At 38.5% G+C, this 16,359-nt stretch overlaps 1 protein-coding gene across 1 annotated transcript; it reads left to right on the top strand.

Annotated features, from left to right (window-relative positions):
• Nucleotides 1-2,833: 2,833 nt before the first annotated feature.
• On the top strand, nucleotides 2,834-4,548 carry LOC107805290 (transcription factor PCF7-like). Its single transcript, XM_016629295.2, has one exon. It carries the CDS (start codon nucleotides 3,227-3,229, stop codon nucleotides 4,325-4,327), a length of 1,101 nt encoding a protein of 366 aa, XP_016484781.1. The 5' UTR covers nucleotides 2,834-3,226; the 3' UTR covers nucleotides 4,328-4,548.
• Nucleotides 4,549-16,359: the final 11,811 nt, after the last annotated feature.

Below are 16,359 nucleotides of genomic sequence, written 5' to 3'. Positions count from 1 at the left end.
ATCATTCCATCATGGTTCCTTAATCGTATTGAACCAATGCCATATGAGGTAAGAGGGCTGTTATCCGCTGTGTGGATGACTCCATATTCTCCTTCTTGAAATTCCATGAACCAGTCCCTGTTGGGACACATATGATAGCTACAAGCCGAGTCCATCAACCATATGTCTGATGATGTTGATGACTCTGTTGTAACTAATGAGAAGTCTGAATCATCACAATCAGCTACATTTGAATCCATAATGGCCTTTCCATTGTTATGTTTGGCCTTATTCTTCAACTTCGGACAGTCTTTCTTCCAGTGCCCTTTTCTCGACAAAAGGCACATTCATCTTTGCTGGGTCTGGATCTTGACTTGGATCTTCCCTTCTTTGTCCTCGTTTGATTTTGAGGACGACCCCTCACAAATAGTGCTTCTCCTTCTCCGCCCTTCTGTTTTTCTCGCTTTCTTTGTTCATAGCTGTACAAAGCCGAACAAACTTCTCTGAGAGAAACTTCGTCATTTCCATGGAGTAGAGTAGTTTCAAGGTGCTCGTACTCATCAGGAAGTGACGCCAACAACATCAAGGCCAAGTCACCATCATCATAAGTTGTATCCATATTTTGCAAATCTGTAACCAACTTATTGAAACTGGTGATATGTTCATTCATCGTGGTACCAGGAACATAGGTGAAGTGAAACAGTCTCTTCTTCATGTACAATTTATTTTGACTATTTTTCTTCAAAAATTTATCCTCCAGTGCTTTCCATAATTTACTTGCAGAAGTTTCCTTTGTGTATGGATATTTCTGCTCTCTAGCAAGGTAGGATCGAATGGTACCGCAAGCAACACGGTTGATAATTCTCCAATCTTCTTCTCCAATAACATCTGGTTTCTTTTCTTCAATGGCCAGATCTAGCCCTTGTTGAAAAAGGACATCTAGAACCTCGCCTTGCCACATCCCAAAATGTCCGGACCCGTCAAATATTTCGACCGCAAATTTCGCATTTGACACAATTCTTGTCATAAGCGAAGATGCCAATGATGACGTATTGTTGACACTTGATGTAGATTCTTCTTGTTTATTGTCTCCCATCTTTGACACAAATATTATTTAATAGCTGACGACACAAATCAAGATTATTTCCTTTCTGGTGTGGAAGATCAGACTAAGCTGCAACCACAGAGCATACTCAGACAGAACCTTGACTCAGTTACCAAGATAAATCTTTTCTGATGTGGAAGATCAGACTATGCTGCAACCACAGAGCATACTTAGACAGTACCTTGGCTCTGATACCAATTGTTGCGGAAGCCAAATGTATATAGTGTGAATAAGTCACAACTACTATACCAAAAATTATGACAGCCACCAAATAATAAATAAGACAATAAAACAACAATAAAGGGAACACCAGAATTTACGAGGTTCGGCTAATTTTGCCTACTCCTCGGACACAACCAAATATTTTATTCCACTCCAAAAATACAAGTGAAATAATACTAAAGAGAGAAGATACAAATGCCTTAAACAGATGAGAAGGCAAATGAGAGGTGTGTTTCAATCCTAAACATTAGGCCTTCTTTTATAGGGGAAAATCCCCCCCAAACTTAACTCCCAACCAATGTGGGACTTTGGCATTTTGCCAAACTTCAACAAATCTCCACCTTGGCAAAATTGAGTGTTTTTACCAAAAGTGCAACCTTATATTAAAAAAAGTAACGCATCTGTGCTTCAGAATTTACTGAGAACTAACCCTTTCTTTTGCAATGCTATGGGTGCCAAGAAGGAGACAAAGACTTGGGATACTAGTTGAGGGTGTGAAGGAGTAGTAACTGTTCATACTTAGAAATTATTTACGCTCTAATATAATTGGCCAAATACATATACAAGTCATTAAACTTGGCCCAAATTTTTATTTTGCCACTTTTAACGTAGCCTTGTTCCATTTTGACCCTCTAACCCCATTTTTTTTGTTCCACTTTGACACAACTTTCGACGTAATAAATACAGGTTCAACTGAACTCATAACTTTCGACGTAGAGTGAAAATTTGTATGTAAAAATTCATTAAAATTGTAAAAAAAAATAGATATAAACCCGTAACTTTAAAAATATAATGGGTTCAATGTTAAAAACATTAAAATTGAATCCATAGGATTTAAATTCTGGATCCGCCTCTACGTTGGGAGTATGAAATTTGGCTTAAAAAATGGCTCTCACGCGCCTACAAGGGTGAGACAAATCACACATAGAATCTAGTCAACTTTTGTGTCAAAATAGAACAAAAGAAATGGGGTTGGAGGGCCAAAATGGAACAAGGCTGAGTTAAAGTGCCAAAATGAAAAATTGGGCCAAGTTTAATTGGCTGTCTATGTATTTGGCCAATATAATAACAACAACAAACCCAGTAGTTTCTCAAAAGTAAGGTCTGGGAATGGTAAGATATACATAGCCTTACGGTCTAATACAATACATTTCCAAAATCTTGGATCATTTATCCCATACAGAAGATGAAATTATAATCTTATAATCTCGGAATAACCTGTCTTTAACCAAACAAACCCCCTTAACCTTTAGTCTCATGTTTCTGTGAGGAAATTAAAGTTACCAAATTTACTATTGGTATCTTTTCCCTCTTGGGTCTACAAGCATGAATGTAAAATGGTCTCTGTTCACACATACTGAAAAATTTGTTGTTATGTATACTTTATCTAGCATGCATATATGGTAGGGTCATATTTAAGCAAACTGGGGGACGCACCTGAAAGTCCCATGCTCTTCTATACTTGTGTATTTGTGCTTGCTTTTGCTCATTCTATTAAAACATACAAACTGATTTCGCACAATTTTTTAACCTTACAGTTTGCTTATGCAAAGCTATACTCCGTTAGCTAAACCTATTTCCATTTTGGTCCGTTCTAAAAATAGTGAATCCTTTCTAAATTTGGAAACAATTTATCTTAAACTTCCAATTCTACCATTAATGAGAAGCATTTATAACCACACAAATACTTTTGACCCGTTTTTGACTTGTTTAGGATCACAAATTCTAAAAGTCTTCATTTTTTCTTCAACTCCGTAACAAGGGGTTCATATAAATTGGAACGGAGAAGGAGTACTATTTAAGGTCCCAAAGTCACAGTGAGTTTATTATTAAAGCAGTTGGCAAGTGCCTAAAAAAAACTAAAGAATCCAAAAGCTAGAAGAGAGGAAGGAGGAGAATACTTGGAATCTGGATCCTCCAATGAATCACCCGCTTCAAATATCAGAGGAAGAAGATGGATCATCAGAAGAAGAGGAGGAGGAAGAGGAAGTTTTTGAAGAAAATGGCATTGAGAACTTTCATAGTCATTGCCAAAACCAGCACTTACAGCAGCTGCCAATGCCACTCTGCCCAAAACCAACAAAATGGACTAATTTCACAACATATAAAGAAGAACTGAACAAAGTAACAAAATGTATGAAGCCAAAGAGAGCCAAACAAGATGTGATAGAAGTTCACAGAGGCCGAATTATTCGAGCCACGGGAAGAAAAGACAGGCACAGCAAAGTTTCAACTGCAATGGGTCCGAGGGACAGACGGGTTAGGCTTTCACCAAACACTGCAATTCAGTTCTATGATGTGCAAGATAGGCTTGGCTATGACCGTCCAAGTGAGGCCATTGATTGGCTGATTAAAGAAGCTAAAGCTGCAATTGATGCTCTTGGTAAGTTTCCTAAACTTAATGCCAAAATCCAGTATTCATTTGATCAACTTTTAGATGAAGGCTGTATAGAACAGCGTCCAAGATTTGGTCAACAAAATTATGGAATACCAAGTTCTGAATATGGAGTTCAGAACCACCAGCAGGAGGTGAATTATGGCATCCCAATTCAGAATGTGAGCTTGCTTTCATCAGCTGATGGTGCCATTTTCAGTGAGTTCCAGAGCTACCCACATGGCCATTTTCTCAATTTCCAGTCTTTTCAAGAAGACACAATCCTTTCCTCTGGTGGTCATCATGACAGCTTCTTAACCAGTTCATTTCCAATATATACCAATTCCAATTTGGAAATGACTAGATATAAAAGAAGTCTGAATGGGAATGTTGCCAGTTCAAATTCAGGAAATGGAGAGGATTATTCTTCATTCAGTTTATTAGCACATCATTTCCCATCAGTTTTAAGTGAAGACAAGGTCATTTCTCACAGGGAACCCCTTCAGTCCAGCTTTTTTCCTCTAATCAGTGGTGATCCATTGAGCACACAACTTCAGACCCTTTCTTATGATGGTTTGTCAGGGCAGATTTCAAGTGCACCAAGAATTCAAGGGGAAGAGGAGCAGGGCACATTTTCTGCTCTTTGACCCACGGCAACTGCATTACTCATTAAGACTTACTACTTTCCTTTCCAGATTCTTTTTTGACTTTTTTCAGGAGCTGAAATTTCTGCTGAGTGGACCGACGTAATGCAGAATTTCCTATATTATTGTCTTTCCTATATTGGGTACGAGATGTTTATCCAAATTATATAACCCTCTTGTCTCTAATTAAGCTTCTTTTTTATTTTTGTAATTTTACCTCAATTGGATGAGCAGCACCTCATCAAAAGATCCATAATCTCAATTTGGAGGGGGCACAAGAGGCGAAGAGGAAATAATAAAAAATGACAAGGCTTAAATTAAAAGCATGAATAGTTTAGACCTAAGGTAAGAGAAAGAAGAATCCTTGAATTAATGAAAGGAAGACAAAGATGCGAAAAGGGGGTTATGTATTTGGTCTTGTAGTTGTCAAGCAATCAAATCAAAGTGAGCAGTTCATATTGCTACTTAGTTGAGTCCCGAACCTAATTGTGGTTCTTTTGGACTCAAAATACATTAATAGATGAAAAAAAAGTGATATTTTTATATATAGCGCCACAATATCTGGCGCTATACATTAACAATAACGGCACCGTTAATGTATAGCGCCAGATATTGTGGCGCTATACTCCTTTTCCTAGCCCCACCAATAATTCCTGACTTCAATAATTCAAAAGCATATAGTGCCAACTTTTTGGGCGCTATATATATATATATAAAAAAATTCCCGGCTAGCCATTTCCTATATAAAGAGGTTAGGATTATATAGAAATTCATTCAAAAAAAATTTTAACTCTTGTTGAAACGTTTATTGTTGTTAAATTCTCCAATATTTTTTCATTATGTCTAAAAAGCGTAGAATAAGAGTTTCATTATATTGGGGGAGAGTGAGGTTGTGATGGAGAATAACTCCGTGGGCTACAGTTTACATGCTCAGTGTCATGTTAAATTGCCACTTACAATAGAGTACAATAAATTGATATCGTTGTTATGCAAAAAAATGAGTGTGAGGAAACGTTCAGTGATACTTAAAGTAACTGGAAGATATCCGTATTCCGTCACTCCGCAAGGAGTTGCTTTTTACTCGAAGTTTAACATCGACGATGATGAAACTTTGAGTGATTTTCTGAGGACTCCGGACGAATGCCGGGAATTTCTTGTAATCACAATGCTGGAGATGTACGTGAAGGTTGAAGCCGTTCTAAAAAACGAGGTTGTGCGTAGTAGAGATAACCTCCAGTCATTGGGTGGTTATTCTGGAACAGTTTTTGCCGGACAAGTTCCGGATGAAAGAGTTTTCCTTGATTTAAACTTATCACCGCCGGCGAATGAGCAGCGAGAAAATAATTTATACCCTGCTTTCCAATTCACAAGACGAGTGGTAAATTTCAATTTTCATTTGTGTTAATTATGTATATTTTTGGCGTATTGAATTTGTATTAACGCTCATATATTTAATAGGGGGTACCATCCGGATATGAATTTTACAAGTGGCCCATCCGGTAGTCATCACCTAATTGAAAACGTCCATCATGAAATTTCATCACATTACGACTTGTAAGTGAAGTGATATAGCCATATGGAAAGCATTTATTAATTCAGTAGCTTATATTTTTGTTGGTTTTGCAGTGAAAACGAGCAAGTTGAACCACCCGTACTCACTCAATTGACCGAAAACGACGTATTACATCGGGATCTGGCAGATACACAGAGTGAGGAACAGAACAATGTCGATGAATCCGGAGACGAGACACCCTTTTTATCGTGAGGATGGTGATGAGAAGAATGAGGAGGAAGGACCTGATTTGAAGAGAGACCCCCCTAGACGAAGATTTTATGAGTCCGAAGTGTCGTTTCATTCAAGGGAAATTCCTTACATTGATAACTTGCCAACCGTGCCGGATGTGGAAGCTCTCACAAGGGATTTTGATGAAATCCAAACAGCAATGTGGGATGAGTCTAGACCAACGGTACTTGCAAAGGGGATGCTTTTTCCCGATAAAGCACGCTTAAGCAGGGCTTGTAAAATGAACAACGTAAAAGAGTGTCGTGAGATGCAGGTATAGGAGTCAAGTTCGATGGTATACAAGGTTGTTTGCTGCAGGTGGTTTTTGCCATGTAATTGGATGTTGCGTGCGACCAAGAAGAAGACAGGTATGTGGAAAGTGGGTAAATACATTCCCACCCACACATGCGAAATGGACACATTCAACGGGAATCACTTCAACTTGGATATTGACTTGATTTCTCTTGTACTTATTCCGCACCTCGAAGCGTCCATAAGGTATACAATCAAAGAGTGCACTACATCAGCCCACCAGGAATATGGCCATACCATTACAAAAATAAAGTCGGGCGCAAAGGAGTGTTTGAAATTGTGCACGGTAATTGGGATAAGTCATTTGCATCTCTGCCAAAGTACATGGCCGCACTGCAGAACTTTAACCCCGGGACAATTGTTGAATGGAAGCTTGAGCAGAGTTTGGGAACACCAGAATACATATTCAATTACATGTTCTGGGCTTTTAAGCCAGCAATTGATGGTTTTTTGCATTGCCGGCCTGTAATATCCATAGACGGAACTCAAGTCTATGGAAAGTACGATATCAAGCTATTGATAGTCGTGGCAGTGGATGCTAATGGACTGATATTTCCTCTAGCTTTTGCTGTTTGTGCCAATGAAAGCACGAAGACGTGGACGCTATTTTTGAACCACCTGAAAGAGCACGTTGTCAAATAACGTTCAGGTATTTGTCTAATATCTGATCAACACGGTGGTATATTAAGTTCTGTGGAGAACTTGTCTGCATGGCAAGAACCTTATGCATACCACCGTTACTATATGAGGCATTTTAAGGCCAATTTCTAGAAGGCACATCCCAATAAGGATCTACATGATTTGATGTGGATGGAAGCAACAGACCACCAACAGCATAAATTTCGGAGGCATATGGATTCTATCAGGCAAGAAGACGAGGCAGCCTATCGTTGGTTAATGCGACATGACCCTGAAAAGTGGACGTTGCATATGGATGGTGGCAAACGATGGGGAATTTTACTACAAACGTGTCAGAGTCCTTCAACGGGTTATTGAAGTCGGCAAGAGGATTTCCCGTCACAGCCATGGTGCGGATGTCGTTCAAGCAGATGGCGGAGAGGTTTGTTGAATGGTCTGCAGCTACAACGGAATTGATGGAGAGGGGTGTTGAATTTATGCCAGTGCCGATGCAGAGATTTGAGAAATACAGACGGCGAGCACATTGGCATTCATTTTTTGCAGTATGACAACGAAATAGGTATTTTTGAAGTTCGCACCGCTATCCATAATAATCGGGGTAATAATGTACATACCCTAAATGAATCAGCAAGGTTATGCTCCTATGGGAAATGGTCCATCTACCACATGCCTTGCTCACATGCCATCAAGTGTTTTCAACGTGTTGGTTATACGGAGACCAACTATGTTGATCAACAATATATTGTTTCCAAGTACCTAAACACATATAGTGGTCAGTTGCAGCCAGTGGGTGTTGAGTATTATTGGCCTCCGGAACCATTTAAAATGGTGTGTAACAAGTCCTATTTGCGTAAAAGATAGGTGCAAAAGAGAACACGTATACGGAACCAAATGGATGTTAGTGACACTGTTTATGCGCACAAATGTGGTATATGCTCGCAAACATGACACGACCGTCGTAAATGTCCTTCAGCTGGTTTGGGTGGCAAAACTAATCAAGCTCGTGGTGGGTGTTGTTCTAGTGTACCTAACTACCCATGAGTTGATGTTGTAATAATTAGTTGTTATGTCTATGTTGCAAGATTTATGAAATAAAATTATTCTTGTTAACTATGATTTGTACTTTCCCATTTTACCTATTTAAATAATAATTTAATAAAATTATATGTATATTTATTATGTGTGTGTTGTCTTGTCGAACTGAAAAAGCTGACCAGCTGACATAAAGTTGTCTTGTCAACATCATGATATTTAACATGCAAAGTATAGCGCCATTAGATAGTACGTTATGTGTGTGTTGTCTCGCCTATAAATTACGGGCTCATTGTAGCTATTTTGTGTGCTCAAAATTTACTAAAAGCAAATATTTTATTAAAAGTAAGGTGTTTTTTACTAAAAGCAAATATTACACAAATGGCTCAACCGCTTCGTCCACCAAAGTGCAATTGTGGAAAAGCATGCTTGATGCAAAATTGTTGGGACGGTGGTGAAGTTGGACGCCGCTACTAGCACTGTATGAACCAGTTTTATAAGGTTCCCAGCGAACCTATTTGTGATTTTCAGGAATGGGTTGATGAACCATGTTATCAGGAATGTTACAGAGAACAACTGTAGTTTCTTCATAATATGTGTTTAAGACAACGGGAACATGAAAAAGAAAGCAATAGAATTATTGCAGACTTGAGGGCGAACCTGAAGGAGGTGGGAGAAGAAAAATGGAAAACACAATGGAATTGTGAAGCACAAAAGGTTCGTAAAAAAAAAAAATATAAACTGGAATTTGCGGAGGTGAAGGCAAAACTGAAAAAGGTAGAAGAAGAAAAAGAACAACTGGAAGAACGATTTAAGTGGTTGGAGCGGAGAATAAATAGCAACCGGGGCTAAACATTGGCATGTATGTATTTAGTGTATTTTTAATATTTCATGTATTTTTATTATGTTGGCCTGCTATGTTTGTGTTTGTGATTGTGTTTGTGTTGTAGTAATACTTTCCTTGTTTGTTGTACTAAATTTTATTTTAATTGAAGTAGAAGTTAAGTTTAAGTGCTTGTGTTGTACTAAATTTTATTGTAATTGAAGTGAAAGTTAAGTTTAAGTGCTTGTGTTGTACTAAATTTTATTTTATGAAACTATCAAACGAATGGAGAACTAAAAAAAGTAATACGCATATTCGATTAAATATTGTTGTTAATGTATACGAAAATATTATTTACACCATGTTAATGTGTCCCGCATCCGGTGTGTCTCAATGCAGCCGCTGGCCTGAGGCGCATCCCCTCCCGCACGGGTACGCTATCAGGATCATCATCATCAAGTCGTCTCTTTATAGCGGGATGTGGTGCTTGATGACATGTATCGGTGGTGCTGTCAGCTCCAATAGAAGGCTCACTAGGTTCCCCTAAGTGTTCGAGAACCCCCAAATAGAAGGAGCAACAGCAGCCTCGTATATCGCTGTACATCCACCTCCGCTGACTCATCGGTGATAGTATGGTGGATATGCACCAGGTGTTCTCTAATGGGGACCAACTGTATACGACTGGACCCAGACGCTACCGCCTCGTCCTCCGGCATGAAACCCGTGAGCATGTGCAACATATCCCAATATGCCTGTCGCGAATAATATCTCATGGTCGCAAGCAGTAAAACTGGCAAGCCATCAGCGGACAGGCCATATAAAATCTCAGCGTCCTGGAGTGTGATGGTGGCCTCGCCGATAGGCAAATGGAAAGTGTGCGTCTCCGGTCGCCACCGCTCAATCAAGGCCATGAGCAAAGCATAGTCGAGCTATATCCGGCCAATCCTAATAATCCTATATAATTCCATCTCCTCCAGGTAATGGACCACGTGGGGATGTAGAACGCGGGGAGGACTCAAAAACTCCCACAATAGATCCACTCTCCTAGCCTGAAAAGTCTGCGTAAGCAACTGTCCGTCCCATATATACTCGGATCTATGCTGGGGCTGTAGGGCTAATAGATCCAACATCCGAGGGCCGGGATGTATAGTCGCATCCATGTCGTCAACTGTAAATTCAAATTTTTTAAAAACTTAATTGTACAAATTATATATATATATATATATATGGGTTCAGGGATCGATATTTTGAGAACCAATGACACCAAACTATCATTAATAATTATGTATTTTTATTATAATTCCGTAATATCCATAGACGGAACTCATGTCTATGGAAAGTACGATATCAAGCTATTGATAGTCGTGGCAGTGGATGCTAATGGACAGATATTTCCTCTAGCTTTTGTTGTTTGTGCCAATGAAAGCACGGAGACGTGGACGCTGTTTTTGAACCACCTGAAAGAGCACGTTGTCAAACAGCGTTCAGGTATTTGTCTAATATTTGATCGGCACGGTGGTATATTAAGTTTGTAGAGAACTTGCCTGCATGGAAAGAACCTTATGCATACCACCGTTAGTGTGTGAGGTACTTAAAGGCCAATTTCCAGAAGGCACATCCCAACAAGGATCTACATGATTCGATGTGGATGGTAGCAACAGACAACCAACAGCATAAATTCCGGAGGCATATGGATTCTATCAGGCAAGAAGACGAGGCAGCCTATCGTTGGTTAATGCGACATGACCCTGAAAAGTGGACGTTGCATGCGGATGGTGGCAGACGATGGGGAATTCTTACTACAAATGTGTCAGAGTCCTTCAACGGGTTATTGAAGTCGGCAAGAGGATTGCCCGTCACAGCCATGGTGCGGATGTCATTCAAGCAGATGGCGGAGAGGTTTGTTGAACGGTCTGCAGCTGCAACGGAATTGATTGAGAGGGGTGTTGAATTTATGCCAGTGTCGATGCAGAGATTTGAGAAATATAGACGGCGAGCACATTGGCATTCATTTTTGCTGTATGATAACGAAATAGGTGTTTTTGAAGTTCGCACCGCTATCTATAATAATCGGGGTAATAATGTACATACCCTAAATGAATCAGCAAGGTTATGCTCCTGTGGGAAATGGTCCATCTACCACATTCCTTGCTCACATGCCATCAAGTGTTTTCAACGTGTTGGTTATACGGAGACCAACTATGTTGATCAACAATATAGTGTTTCCAAGTACCTAAACACATATAGTGGTCAGTTGCAACCAGTGGGTGCTGAGCATTATTGGCCTTCAGAACCATTTAAAATGGTGTGTAACAAGTCCTATTTGCATAAAAGACAGGTGAAAAAGAGAACATGTATACAGAACCGAATGGATGTTAGTGACACCGTTTATGCGCGCAAATGTGGTATATGCTCGCAAACAGGACACAACCGTCGTAAATGTCCTTCAGCTGGTTTGGGTGGAAAAACTAATCAAGCTCGTTGTGGGTGTTCTTCTAGTGTACCTAACTACCCATGAGTTGATGTTGTAATAATTAATTGTTATGTCTATGTTGCAAGATTTATGAAATAAAATTATGCTTGTTAACTATGATTTGTACTTTCCCATTTTACATTTAAATAATAATTTAATAAAATTATATGTATATTTATTATGTGTGTGTTGTCTTGTCGAACTGAAAAAGCTGACCAGCTGACATAAAGTTGTCTTGTCAACATCATGATATTTAACATGCAAAATATAGCGCCATTAGATAGTACGTTATGTGTTTGTTATCTCGCCTATAAATAACGGGCTCATTGTAGCTATTTTGTGTGCTCAAAATTTACTAAAAGCAAATATTTTATTAAAAGTAAGGTGTTTTTTACTAAAAGCAAATATTACACAAATGGCTCAACCGCTTCGCCCACCAAAGTGCAATTGTGGAAAAGCATGCTTGATGCAAAATTGTTGGGACAGTGGTGAAGTTGGATGCCGCTACTGGCACTGTATGAACCAGTTTTACAAGGTTCCTGGCGAACCTATTTGTGATTTTCAGGAATGGGTTGATGAACCATGTTATCAGGAATGTTACAGAGAACAATTGTAGTTTCTTCATAATATGTGTTTAAGACAACGGGAACATAAAAAACAAAGCAATAGAATTATTGCAGACTTGAGGGCGAACCTGAAGGAGGTGGGAGAAGAAAAATGGAAAACACAATGGAATTGTGAAGCACAAAAGGATCGTAAAAAAAATATAAACTGGAACTTGCGGAGGTGAAGACGAAACTGAAAGAGGTAGAAGAAGAAAAAGAACAACTGGAAGAACGATTTAAGTGGTTGGAGCGGAGAATAAAAATCAACCGGGGCTAAACATTGGCATGTATGTGTTTAGTGTATTTTTCATATTTCATGTATTTTTATTATGTTGCCCTGCTATGTTTGTGTTTGTGCTGTAGTAATGTTTTCCTTGTTTGTTGTACAAATTTTTATTTTAATTGAAGCAGAAGTTAAGTTTAAGTGCTTGTATTGTACTAAATTTTATTGTAATTGAAGTGGAAGTTAAGTTTAAGTGCTTGTGTTGTACTAAATTTTATTTTATGAAACTATCAAACGAATGGAGAACTAAAAAAACGTAATGCGCATATTCGATTAAATATTGTTGTTAATGTATACAAAAATATTATTTATACCATGTCAATGTGTCCCGTATCCGGTGTGTCTCAATGCAGTCGCTGGCCTGAGGTGCATCCCCTCCCGCCCGGGTATGCTATCAGGATCATCATCATCAAGTCGTCTCCTTATAGCCGGATGCGGCGCATGATGACATGTATCAGTGGTGCTGTCAGCTCCAATAGAAGGCTCACTAGGTTCCCCGAAGTGTTCGAGAGCAAGACCCCTCAAATAGAAGGAGCAACAGCAGCCTCGTATATTGCTGTACATCCACCTCCGCTGACTCGTCGGTGATAGTATGGTGGATCTGCACCAGGTCTTCTCTAATGGGAACCAACTGTATACGACTGGACCCAGACGCTACCGCCTCTTCCTCCGGCATGAAACCCGTTAGCATGTGCAGCATATCCTAATATGCCTGCCGCGAATAATATCTCATGGTCGCAGGCAGTAAAACTGGCAAGCCATCAGCGGACAGGCCATATAAAATCTCAGCGTCCTGGAGTGTGATGGTGGCCTCGCCGATGGGCAAATGGAAAGTGTGCGTCTCCGGTCGCCACCGCTCAATCAAGGCCGTGATCAAAGCATAGTCGAGCTGTATCCGACCAATCCTAATAATCCTATATAATCCCATCTCCTCCAGGTAATGGACCACACGGGGATGTAGAACGCGGGGAGGACTCAAAAACTCCCACAATAGATCCACTCTCCTAGCCCGGAAAGTCTACGTAAGCAACTGTCCGTCCCATATATACTCGGATCTATGCTAGGGCTGCAGGGCTAATAGATCCAACGTCTGAGGGCCGGGATGTATAGTCGCGTCCATGTCGTCAACTGTAAATTCAAATTTTTTAATAACTTAATTGTACAAATTATATATATGGGTTCAGGGCTCGATATTTTGAGGACCAGTGACACCAAACTATCATTAATAATTATGTGTTTTTATTATAATTTAAATTCATATTTTTTAATAACTTAATTGTACAAATTATATATATATGGGTTCAGGGCTCGATATTTTGAGGACCAGTGACACCAAACTATCATTAATAATTATGTGTTTTTATTATAATTTAAATTCATATTTTTTAATAACTTAATTGTACAAATTATATATATATATATATATATATATATATATATATATATATATATATATATATATATATATGGATTCAGGGCTCGATATTTTGAGGACTAGTGACACCAAACTATCATTAATAATTATGTGTTTTTATTATAATTTAAATTCATATTTTTTAATAACTTAGTTGTACAAATTATATATATATATATATATATATGTGTGTGTGTGTGTGTGTGTGTGTGTGTTTTTATATATATATATATATGGGTTTTTATACAATTATTAACTTAATTGTACAAAGTTTGCATTTTCAACAACCAGTATAAGATACTTAAACAAAAAGAATTCTAAGCTTAAATACTACACATTACTACGCTACAAGGCTCTAAATTTTACTACGCTAAAAGGGTCTACATTTTACTACGCTAAAAAGGTCTAGATTTTACTACGCTAAAAAATAATCTAAACTAACCATAAACAACAAATAAATTTAATTGCAAATAAAACACAAAACGACATGAAAACACACATATATATAAATCAGGATATTAATAGACAAATTTATTTTACAAATTTATATTTTTTTAGAAAACACTAATATTAAATCCGGATAAATTTAACATGCTAGTTTTGAAAAAAAAACACAAACCGAAATAGAACAGATACAAATCAAATAATATGCATTATTATAAATGTTTCAACTTAAAATAAATCGAAATACCTCGATTTAGAATTTTCGAAAAGCAAAAAGATTGAAATTTTGACTCCGGAAGTGTGAATCAACAATAACACGAAGCTCTACTCGAATGTGGGACCTACGTTCTTCAAGTTTTATGTATCAGGGAGACCCATTTTTTTTTTAAATTGAGGGCAGAAGCGGGTATGGGGTGGGGGACCAAGAAGAGAGGGGAATGTTAAAATAATGGAGGATGAATCGACGAAGAAGACGGAGAGTTTAAAAAATGTATGTATAGCGCCAAAATACCTGGCGCTATACATTAATGATGTATGATGTATGTATAGCGCCAGGTATTGTGGCGCTATACCTGGGCTTGTCAAATTTTACAGTATAGCGCCACAATACCTTGCGCTATACATTAACGGTGCCGTTACTGTTAATGTATAGCGCCAGGTATTGTGGCGCTATACATAAAAATGTAACTTTTTTTTACCACCTATTTATGTACTTTGAGTTCAAAAGAACCACATTTTAGTTCCGGACTCCTACTTAATTACCTTCAATAAACCAACTTTCTGGGGCCTTACTTCTTAGTAACACGGTCATGCTATGTGACTTCTTTTTCTCATCCTTGACTGTCGTTGAAGAAAAGGAAAAGATGGGTTAGAGAGAGATGCTCTACCTTCTCTCTAAAAGATCCCTCATCAAACTCCCCAAACCTACATAGTTTTTTTTCCTCATCTTTTCCCCATCTTTCCCTAATGAACACAAAATAAGTAAACAACAACTTGAACCAAAAAGAATCGACCCTTAATGCCTTAATAGGAGAGAAGACCACCCAAGCATTAACAAATGAGCAAGAAAACCTCATGGTAACGCCAGGCTCTTCCCTCTCCATCTCCCCACCAATAGACATGGAAATCAGTAGAGATCAATCCCCCGGTGAACTAGCAACAGGAGCAAATGACACAACAAACCCTATAAAGAGGATATCCTTCTTGGATACCTTAATTTCAAACAATATCGCTAACATTGAACCAGAGGGTAGCCAAGTTACAGTACAACAAAACATGGACTCCTATGAACCGGAAGATGAAACTGATAACTATCGTTTTTAAAACTGCGTAAAAGTTTTTAAAACTTGTTTACCTTAAAAATGGTATTTACAATTATATTTGATTTGTGGTTTTAAAAATACGTAATTTATCTTAATACTAGTTGTTAGGAGGATAATGCTTGGTGTATATGAGCAAGAAATGGTAAGTAAACCAATATAGTTATAAAGCTGAGGGCCTCGAGCTCTGCTAGGTGGGACCTCAAGGGCAGCCTTTGATAGGTTGATGATGAGCAACAAATGAAGAACAATATATGAAAAAATGATGAACAATAAAATGAACACAATGAATGAGGAGCAATAAAATTATAGAGTAATTGTTGAGCAAGTTTTAGCAATATATGGCTCACTAGGGAATGCTATTGGTACATCTGTATAATGGCTCAGTACTAATTTGTCCTATTCTTCCACCCTGTCAGTTCTGATCACGTGCCCTTGAGAATTTTTCGCTTTTCCATGATGGTTGTCGATTCTCGTGCTGCCTCGAGGTATGCTATGATGAGTATTTGGTATACCTTCTCGAGGCGGGTGCTTCGGGGACGAGCCTTGGATTGTGCTCCGAGCCTATCGAGTTCGGGCTCGAAGTACCATAGAAGCCTCAAAATTGGCCTTCCTTGATTTTGACAGTATACAGATAGTCCCCGCGTTCCTTGGAATGAAATAACAAGGAACGATTTGAATTATTCAACTCTCCAATACCTTTATCATTATGTCAATTATGTCATGTGAGTAGTTAATGTGACAAAAAGGGGACGTTCAAAAGTCATGTTCGTACGGCTCTTGAAAAGCCTCGAATTGATTCTGACGGTCGGCCGTCCTTTGGCTTTCTCCAACGTGCGTTACTAGCTCCTATAAATACTCCAATCATTTTCTCCTTATTCTTCGTCATACCTCCAAACTTTCAACAG

The sequence above is a fragment of the Nicotiana tabacum genome, chromosome 3, assembly GCF_000715075.1.
Source record: "Nicotiana tabacum cultivar K326 chromosome 3, ASM71507v2, whole genome shotgun sequence".
In the NCBI taxonomy this organism is placed as follows: Eukaryota; Viridiplantae; Streptophyta; class Magnoliopsida; order Solanales; family Solanaceae; genus Nicotiana; species Nicotiana tabacum.
Note: the sequence above shows the minus strand (reverse complement) of the source record. Positions and strands in the feature narration are given on the sequence as shown.